This window comes from Lethenteron reissneri, chromosome 24, assembly GCF_015708825.2.
Source record: "Lethenteron reissneri isolate LAM-NWPU_2019-01 chromosome 24, ASM1570882v1, whole genome shotgun sequence".
In the NCBI taxonomy this organism is placed as follows: Eukaryota; Metazoa; Chordata; class Hyperoartia; order Petromyzontiformes; family Petromyzontidae; genus Lethenteron; species Lethenteron reissneri.
In genome coordinates, this window is record NC_083802.1 from 14069342 (window position 1) to 14080255 (window position 10914).

At 42.9% G+C, this 10914-nt stretch overlaps 1 protein-coding gene across 4 annotated transcripts in view; it reads left to right on the plus strand.

Annotated features, from left to right (window-relative positions):
• Positions 1-5270, plus strand: part of NOX5 (NADPH oxidase 5) — a 29420-nt gene extending 24150 nt beyond the window's left edge. For all 4 annotated transcript variants that reach the window (XM_061558373.1, XM_061558374.1, XM_061558375.1 and 1 more), the window contains exons 15-18: positions 696-780; positions 2091-2190; positions 3274-3440; positions 3804-5270. In XM_061558373.1, coding sequence (XP_061414357.1) covers positions 696-780; positions 2091-2190; positions 3274-3440; positions 3804-3935 — 484 coding nt within the window. In that variant the 3' untranslated portion in view covers positions 3936-5270. The remainder of the gene's footprint in view (positions 1-695; positions 781-2090; positions 2191-3273; positions 3441-3803) is intronic.
• Positions 5271-10914: the final 5644 nt, after the last annotated feature.

The window sequence follows — 10914 nt, forward strand, 5'->3', positions numbered from 1 at the left end:
AGAAAGGGCCTATACATTTGATCTAGTATGAGAATAGTTGTTTTTGTATGCAGTACATTTGTATTTGTCTTGTCAACGCTCCAAGCAATTATTAGATTTTAAATGGCAGTTATTAAACAAGAGAGTGAATTGTAAACCTGGTAAATTAGTCTGCAGGGGGCAGACACATTTTGCAGGTCCCCAACAAGGCATTGCAAGTCACCTAGGCAGATGGGCCACTTGCTATTTGAAGTGGAACACATTTCTCCCATGGTAATCTTGACTAGGCAGTGCCAAAAACGCGGTTTTTGTAGACGGGGAGTCAGTGCTTGCTCTGTTATAAGCATTTATCGTGTGGTTACACATACCTGTAATCCAATCTGAGATGACGTTGGTTAAACACACAAGGATGTGAGCTGGAATGTGTTTTAAATGCCCACCTGCCATGCAATTTGTGTCCGTTTAGGGGACAGTATATGCGTGTGGAGTTTGCGTGTAATAACGTCATATGTATGGGCTTTCATCATGTATTTAAAAGACAGCTCACGGAAAAGACGTGTCTGAGAGAACTGGATAGGTTATCAACTTGCTTTCTCCTGAGACTGACCCCTCAAGACCAACAGACGCGTGCTAACGTACCGTCTGTCTAAATCTGACACTGTATGTAATCCTGTCTGTCACAAGATTCACCAGTTCCTCGCGCTGTTTTCTTGCAGATACCGAATGCGCAAGCAGACGTGCCCCAGCTGTGCATACTCGTGGTGCGAGAGCATGAACGACCATGACATGAGGCTGCGCAAGGCATGTAATCATCGTCAACTGATTTCTTTAGAACTGATTTTTGTGTTTAGGTTGTTGTCGTTCCCCCGCACCTTCAATTAGCACCGTTGGCTATGTACGGTGCAAAAGAAGTTCAACATACATACTCCTTAATCTTTCCAGCTTCAACAGTGGGCACCTATCCAGGAAGTAAGGGAGGATAGATGTTGGTTAACTGGACTCTAATCTCTTCCCCTCAGTCTGCTTAGTGCCTCTGCAATGCACGTGATCTCAAGCAAGCAGACAATAAATGTAATGTTTTGTCAGTACTAGCCTTTGCCTGTGTCCTGATTAGCCTGGCAATGTTTAGCTTGTCACGTTGCAATCCGCTGACTGGCTTTTTTATGCTCAACCATAGATTTTTGTTTATATATATATATATATTTGCATTTGTACGTGTAATGTTTAACATTTCCGTCAACACCACAAATTTAATCGTAAATTATTTTTTTATTAATCCAAGTTAACAGAGTATGTGTGTAATCTTTGCATATGTATAGGTTACATTTATTACATGGATGTGTTTTGTTGTATCATTTTGTATTGGTATCAATATATTCAAAGCTGTTGCATTCTCAAATGAGCACCAAACTGTCTTAAGTTGATGCTAAAATCCAAATACCTATGGCTGAGATCAATCTATACATAGAACAACCACTGTTCACTTCAACATCAACACCTTTTACAGGCTAAGGTGGTGCTTGTTTTACCAACTCCAGAGGTAATGGACTGTGTTGACCCTGGCCTGAATTTGAATGAAAGATTTTATTTTGATCCTAATGTCCCACCATGCAAGCTATTTTCTGATCACAGATGTGTACACTCCACAGAGTGTGCATCATTCACACTGCAATACATTTCCAGCGACCCAGGTTCAGGTTCTGGCAATGAGGCGCAATGCAAGAGGAAATTTGTAGTTGAACCTGGCCTGCGTCTTCTGAAGGTGTAGAATGTGAACATGGCCACTGGAGAGGCAAACAACATCCCTCATCACCATCTAACCTATCACATCAGCCTAATTAGGTGCTCTCTGACAGCAAGGCTAAGCACGGAATATATATCATTCATATTTAAGCAAACTAAATTAAGGAACTCTGTTGACTGCATCAGTAGTGGTACACAATTACAAACACATGAATTCCCACACTCATTGTCAACACTGTCTTATAGAGGTGAAAACATAATATGCTGACATTTTAGGTAATGGGCATGGTGATTTCTTTTTTTACCTTCCTGTTTGTGTATGTACAGTATATTGTTTCAAATCATTTTGTTTTCATTGCTCTCTGCAGGTGGATTTCTTTTGGATTAACCGAGACCAGACGTCCTTCGAGTGGTTTGTGAGCCTCTTGACAAAGTTGGAGCTAGAGCAGGCAGACAAGGAGCCAGAAGGTCAGGGCCTATTTTCTCCCTGGTTTGTGTAAGGCTAATACCACAAGTGCATAATAATAGCATAATGATTGCAGTTCTCTTTTTTGCGAGGCAAAAACCTATTCAGATTCAATATAATGGATATGGAGGCCAGAATAAACATGGTTATAAAATGTTATTTCCATTTTTGTCGGTAATATAGAATGTTAGCTTTGGTTCAGTCTATGACTGTGATATGCAATAGCCTACTTTTCATTAATAATAAGTGCAGAAGTTCCATTGAGGTCCTTTACAGGCTACTTACAGCAATGGTGTAATGCATTACTTATATCACCGTTGTCAGCAACACATAATTAGGAATGATTGTGCACATAAAAATAACACCACATGATACGTCAAATATTGGATTAGACATATATGGACATAATACTGTTAATATTTAAACACCAAGGTCATTAATATTGTTTTCACATTGCTACTGTTTATTGTGGTGTTATACTTGCAGGAAATTCGGAGGGAAATGATGACTGTAGTAATGTGTACAGGTGTTGTTTAAATAGCCTTAACTCTGCTATTCTTTAGAAACAAATATATCCCATATAACCTCCACAAACTGTTGGGGAAAGTGCTGTTTGCGAGCATCTTTTTAAGGTTGACATGGCAAACATGGAAGTGGTGTGGTGAGCACATACACACGGTAATCTCAGGAAACCATTTGCTTGTTCATCATATTGTCAAGTGGCCTCTTACCAAATCACCCACAATAGACACGAAATCTAAGCTGGGATGAGCCTGGATAGTGTTTGAATTCTATGTACACCATGCACAAACATAGACATATTGGGTAGAGGAGGGAAGTGCAGCAAAATCGATTGTTCTGTATTCCCCTATCATGCACTGACCAACTGGGAAAGTATGGTCAAATAACCATCACTGCCTGCAGAGTGGAGAAGCTCTCATCCCAACAGTGAACAAACGGATTGTACATGCACACATGCATACATCAAAGCAATTAAGTCCGTTGTTAATTTATACCACTGGCAAAATCAGTAAAATGCTTTGCCAGCTTTGTGGCGGTGAAAATCTGATTGATATCATTCGCAGGCCGCTTCCTGGAGATGCACATGTACATGACATCAGCATTAATCAGTAACGACATGATGGCGCTGGGGCTACAGCGGGCACTGGATCTGTTGGCACAGAAGGAGAACCGTGACTCTATCACGGGTCTGCGAACGCGCACGCAGCCCGGGCGGCCAGACTGGGGCAAGGTCGGTCATATTGAACGATCAGCACAACAGGGTTCAACTTCTCGCGAGCCATCAGCAAGCATTACCAGATAAAGACAAAAAGAGATGTTAATTGTTTTGACTATTTCGTATATTTAAACCAAACAGGATTATTAGGAGAGGAGAACTCATGTTACCGTACAGCCATAATCTTTGGTAATTCAACATCCGTCAAGTATTATCCAAGTGGAATGTCATATTTAGTGCTGTCCAGCATCATTCAGTGATAACTTGTGTGTTTGTATATTTATTCTCTAAATTGGCGTAGAAAGCTACTCAAGACTATTGTATGAGCAGAGACTGAATCGCCTAGCTCTTAACTTGTTTATGATGTTCTCATTTCAGGTGTTCCAGAAGCTGGCAGATGAGAATAAGGGGAAAGTGCAAGTCTTCTTCTGCGGAGCTCCTGCTCTTGCCAAAGTCATTAAGTCACACTGTGAGCAGTTCAACTTCAAGTTCTTTAAAGAGAACTTCTGAAAAATCATTCATGTAGCAGATGCAACTCACGTCTGATTACTGCACTGTGGGTCACTTTCTGTGTAAGGAAATTATCTTTTCCTTGGCTGAGCAAGTTTGGTGGTGCGCAAACTCTATTTCCATCTGGCAGTGATGTGATTCCAGATGCACTGGTTATAGCAAGAGCTATGATATATGTGAGACAGCTACATGCTGGATAATGATGTGCTTTTGAAAAGAAAGTACAACAGAGCAAACAGGTGTCTGACAACCTGCCCTTGCAGAATAATAAAGTGTTCTTCAATATATTATGGGTGTTATTAGTTTCCCATGCATTCCTCCCACGTAAAAGTTAGTTCCTGAACAGTTGTCAATTACAGTTTTGATATAAATAATATAAATGGGATTGTATCTATAGATGCTGCAGATTAAAAGTACACAAACAAACATTGAAGAAACCTTGAGACTGTTGAAGGTAATCATACTTTTAAAAACAATCTATGCCTTGAGTTTCCTGGATGGCTGCTGGCTGGGCTCCTCTCTGCCCAACAATAACTGTTGGTGGCTCCGGGCTGATGCCACCGAAACTATCTGGGTTACTGGCTAAAGGGGATTTTCCGTGTAGCAAATAAAAATGTAATTGAAACGGCGGAAGAAGTTTGGAATATAGGTTAGATAGCGACACTGAAGAGGTGGGAGTAATGAATTCAGAAGACTGACAGTTAATTTAAAAGTTATCTGTTTCAATTTTTGCTCCTTTTAATTTAATTCTTTCACCTGAATATTATTTATATCCTAGAGAATATAAAAATCACAGTACATGTAACCTGGCCATTTTATTCGGTACAAAGTAGATTACTTTGACTGCTCTGAGTACAGGATTGTGATAACAGTATAAAAATTACAACTGTCTCTTATTTTCCATTGCAGAGAAACGGGTTCTGTACTCGTCATACATTTTAAAGTATAATTATGTGGCTGGCAGTGTGAGTCTCTTCAGCAGCATTATTCTACTGATTGTCATTTTCATTATTGGTATATTTTTAGGTTTGTGCTCGTCCTTAAAACATACTGAAATGTATAGGTGTGTTCACCATTGTGAAGTATTCCAAAATTTGTTAACCCTTTGCACTTGTAAGTTTTATGTATCACTATGACGACCAACGTGAGATCACCGTCTTGTGACCATATATTGTAGCAGGATTATTCTGGTGACCTCAAACCAGTTCAGTTGTCGCACCTCCAATTAGCACGGTTGGCTATGTACTGTGCGAAAGAAGTTCAACATACATACATTGTCAACTTGTCATGTAAAGTAGGAAGCATCACTGTTTGGTTTATTCTTAAATAAATACATATTTGCAACTCTTTGTCAGCGTGGGTTAGTGAAGGGGGTTGTCAGTTCAGATGTTATTCGTCAGGTGACTGCATGTTGAGTGGCACGACTTTTATACTATCTTATATCCTTAACGATGAAAGCTATGAAACAGACAGATCATATAGAGTAGGACTAATGTGTACACTGCTGTTTCCGAATGTGAAATCAATGCACTTGTCATGTTAGGTAATTGCTGTTTCATAATACCCACGAATGCATAACAGCTTGTACGTTTTTTCACGTAGTTTTACAAAATACAATGCAAAGTCACACTTGATTCCTTTAAAGACCAGTACCATCACAAAAGTCAACACAGTAATAACATTGCCTTGAAAGGAAAATACATAGATTCAGAATATTTATTTATACTGGAGGATCCGATGAGCTATACAGTAAAAGCAATTTTTCACAGATGTTCAGGTCAGACCGTTACAACAACAAACAATACAAAAACACGATAGGAGTGCAAAGTATAGGAAAAGTAAATAAATATCTTAAAATATATACAAATAAAACTTAACTATTTTGTATCTTGCCAGGTAAAGCTCACCCAGCTATTAGCTTCTTATTCAGGAGGAACCTAGCCACAAATGATGGCTCAACGAAGTGGCTTTTGTGGACATTTATATCAGCAAAATAATCTAAGATGTGACGTGTTGGGAAAAGGCCCTTCATATCAGTTTCGAGGCCAAGAAATCAGAGTGGATACGCGTTGGAAAATACACTTTACACCATGGGGTCTGACGCTTACATTGTGAAATGTTTTTTCATGACCCAATTTCCAATCTTAAAAGCCACTCATATAGCGATAAACGACGTGGCTTCTACATCAGGCTTGGTCACACCAGAGATGCCCTCTGCTGGACATGATTTGTTTGTGGCCAAAGCCTGGCACCGTCGAGTTGGTAAGTATTCTTAACAGAGAAATTGAGTTTTCAGGTCTATGCGGGAATGTTTTTGTTTGTTTATTTGTTTGAGTTTCTCCCTTATGATGAGACTTTATAGAATGAACGTTAGGTAGGGCACTGATAAGGGGTTGACAAGTATGAGTATGCATTGGCGAATTCTGTTAGAACCTGGCATATATTATTTTCATGTGTGTGTATATACACACACAGTACTAAATATAAAAGTCAGTGCATGAAAATGCCTGTTTAGCACAGCACTGTAAAAATGCATTTTTTTTTTAAATTGACGTGCGGTGACGTCACCCGCGAGCCGTTGGTGATCACGAGACCGGGCGTCACGTGACGCGTCGGGGGGAGGAAGGGGGGGGGATTTTAAACAACATCACGTGGCTCATCACGAGTGGTGGCGGGTGCCGGGTGGGGGGGGGTAAACATTCACGTGACCTGCCGGTGTCACGTGACCTCCACCACAGCCGGGGGGGGGGGAACTCCTCTACTTACGAACGAGTTCGGTTCCAGAGGAGCGGACAACGCAACCTTTGGAGTTTTATCCCACCGGCATTCACTTGCAAGGGCCTACTAAGTCGTTCTGTGCACTACGAACCCCCCCCCCACACACACAGCCAACCTCTAAAACAGCACTTGCTCCAGCTAAAACAGCACTTGCCCCAACTAAAACAGCACTTGCCCCAACTAAGACAGCACTTGCCCCAACTAAAACAGCACTTGCCCCAACTAAAACAGCACTTGCCCCAACTAAAACAACACTTGCCCCAACTAAAACAGCACTTGCCCCAACTAAGACAGCACTTGCCCCAACTAAAACAGCACTTGCCCCAACTAAAACCGCACTTGCCCCAACTAAAACAGCACTTGCCCCAACTAAAACAGCACTTGCCCCAACTAAAACAGCACTTGCCCCAACTAAGACAGCACTTGCCACAACTAAAACAGCACTTGCCCCAACTAAAACAGCACTTGCCCCAACTAAAACAGCACTTGCCCAAACTAAAACAGTACTTGCCCCAACTAAAACAGCACTTGCCCCAACTAAAACAGCACTTGCCCCAACTAAAACAGTACTTGCCCCAACTAAAACAGCACTTGCCCCAACTAAAACAGCACTTGCCCCAACTAAAACAGTACTTGCCCCAACTAAAACAGCACTTGCCCCAGCTAAGACAGCACTTGCCCCAACTAAAACAGCACTTGCCCCAACTAAAACAGCACTTGCCACAACTAAAACAGTACTTGCCCCAACTAAAACAGCACTTGCCCCAACTAAAACAGCACTTGCCCAAACTAAAACAGTACTTGCCCCAACTAAAACAACACTTGCCACAACTAAAACAGCACTTGCCACAACTAAGACATCACTTGCCCCAACTAAAACAGCACTTGCCCCAACTAAAACAGCACTTGCCCCAACTAAAACAGCACTTGCCCCAACTAAAACAGCACTTGCCCCAACTAAAACAACACTTGCCCCAACTAAAACAGCACTTGCCCCAACTAAAACAACACTTGCCCCAACTAAAACAGCACTTGCCCCAACTAAAACAGCACTTGCCACAACTAAAACAGCACTTGCCCCAACTAAAACAGCACTTGCCCCAACTAAAACAGCACTTGCCCCAACTAAAACAGCACTTGCCCCAACTAAAACAGCACTTGCTACAACTAAAACAGCACTTGCCCCAACTAAAACAGCACTTGCCCCAACTAAAACAACACTTGCCCCAACTAAAACAGCACTTGCCCCAACTAAAACAGCACTTGCCCCAACTAAAACAGCACTTGCTACAACTAAAACAGCACTTGCCCCAACTAAAACAGCACTTGCCACAACTAAAACAGCACTTGCCACAACTAAAACAGCACTTGCCCCAACTAAAACAGCACTTGCCCCAACTAAAACAGCACTTGCCCCAACTAAAACAGCACTTGCCCCAACTAAAACAGCACTTGCCACAACTAAAACAGCACTTGCCCCAACTAAACAGCACTTGCCCCAACTAAAACAGCACTTGCCCCAGCTAAGACAGCACTTGCCCCAACTAAAACCGCACATACCCCAACGAAAACAGCACTTGCCACAACTAAAACAGCACTTGCCCCAACTAAAACCGCACTTGCCACAACTAAAACAGCACTTGCCCCAACTAAAACAGCACTTGCCCCAACTAAAACAACACTTGCCCCAACTAAAACAGCACTTGCCCCAACTAAAACAGCACTTGCCCCAACTAAAACAGCACTTGCCCCAACTAAGACAGCACTTGCCACAACTAAAACAGCACTTGCCCCAACTAAAACAGCACTTGCCCCAACTAAAACAGCACTTGCCCAAACTAAAACAGTACTTGCCCCAACTAAAACAGCACTTGCCCCAACTAAAACAGCACTTGCCCCAACTAAAACAGTACTTGCCCCAACTAAAACAGCACTTGCCCCAACTAAAACAGCACTTGCCCCAACTAAAACAGTACTTGCCCCAACTAAAACAGCACTTGCCCCAGCTAAGACAGCACTTGCCCCAACTAAAACAGCACTTGCCCCAACTAAAACAGCACTTGCCACAACTAAAACAGTACTTGCCCCAACTAAAACAGCACTTGCCCCAACTAAAACAGCACTTGCCCAAACTAAAACAGTACTTTCCCCAACTAAAACAACACTTGCCACAACTAAAACAGCACTTGCCACAACTAAGACATCACTTGCCCCAACTAAAACAGCACTTGCCCCAACTAAAACAGCACTTGCCCCAACTAAAACAGCACTTGCCCCAACTAAAACAGCACTTGCCCCAACTAAAACAACACTTGCCCCAACTAAAACAGCACTTGCCCCAACTAAAACAACACTTGCCCCAACTAAAACAGCACTTGCCCCAACTAAAACAGCACTTGCCACAACTAAAACAGCACTTGCCCCAACTAAAACAGCACTTGCCCCAACTAAAACAGCACTTGCCCCAACTAAAACAGCACTTGCCCCAACTAAAACAGCACTTGCTACAACTAAAACAGCACTTGCCCCAACTAAAACAGCACTTGCCCCAACTAAACAACACTTGCCCCAACTAAAACAGCACTTGCCCCAACTAAAACAGCACTTGCCCCAACTAAAACAGCACTTGCTACAACTAAAACAGCACTTGCCCCAACTAAAACAGCACTTGCCCCAACTAAAACAGCACTTGCCCCAACTAAAACAGCACTTGCCCCAATTAAAACAGCACTTGCCCCAACTAAAACAGCACTTGCCCCAACTAAAACAGCACTTGCCACAGCTAAAACAGCACTTGCCCCAACTAAAACAGCACTTGCCCCAACTAAAACAGCACTTGCCCCAACTAAAACAGCACTTGCCCCAACTAAAACAGCACTTGCCCCAACTAAAACAGCACTTGCCACAACTAAAACAGCACTTGCCCCAACTAAAACAGCACTTACCCCAACTAAAACAGCACTTGCCCCAACTAAAACAGCACTTGCCCCAACTAAAACAGCACTTGCCCCAACTAAAACAGCACTTGCCCCAACTAAAACAGCACTTGCCCCAACTAAAACAGCACTTGCCACAACTAAAACAGCACTTGCCACAACTAAAACAGCACTTGCCCCAACTAAAACAGCACTTGCCCCAACTAAAACAGCACTTGCCCCAACTAAAACAGCACTTGCCCCAACTAAAACAGCACTTGCCACAACTAAAACAGCACTTGCCCCAACTAAACAGCACTTGCCCCAACTAAAACAGCACTTGCCCCAGCTAAGACAGCACTTGCCCCAACTAAAACCGCACATACCCCAACTAAAACAGCACTTGCCACAACTAAAACAGCACTTGCCCCAACTAAAACCGCACTTGCCACAACTAAAACAGCACTTGCCCCAACTAAAACAGCACTTGCCCCAACTAAAACAACACTTGCCCCAACTAAAACAGCACTTGCCCCAACTAAAACAACACTTGCCCCAACTAAAACAGCACTTGCCCCAACTAAAACAGCACTTGCCCCAACTAAAACAGCACTTGCCCCAACTAAAACAGCACTTGCCCCAACTAAAACAGCACTTGCCCCAATTAAACCAGCACTTGCCCCAACTAAAACAGCACTTGCCCCAACTAAAACAGCACTTGCCACAGCTAAAACAGCACTTGCCCCAACTAAAACAGCACTTGCCCCAACTAAAACAGCACTTGCCCCAACTAAAACAGCACTTGCCCCAACTAAAACAGCACTTGCCCCAACTAAAACAGCACTTGCCACAACTAAAACAGCACTTGCCCCAACTAAAACAGCACTTGCCCCAACTAAAACAGCACTTGCCCCAACTAAAACAGCACTTGCTCCAACTAAAACAGCACTTGCCCCAACTAAAACAGCACTTGCCCCAACTAAAACAGCACTTGCCCCAACTAAAACAGCACTTGCCACAACTAAAACAGCACTTGCCCCAACTAAAACAGCACTTGCCCCAGCTAAAACAGCACTTGCCCCAACTAAAACAGCACTTGCCCCAACTAAAACAGCACTTGCCCCGACTAAAACAACACTTGCCCCAACAGTCTGTGAAGGCTATACACAGGGGGGGGTGGGTGGGTGGAAGTCTTTGTCTTTACTTTACAAGTGCACGTGACGCACCACGTGACACCCTCGCGAGCTCGCGGTATAAAAGGGGGGGGCGCGGCGACCCCTCCGCTT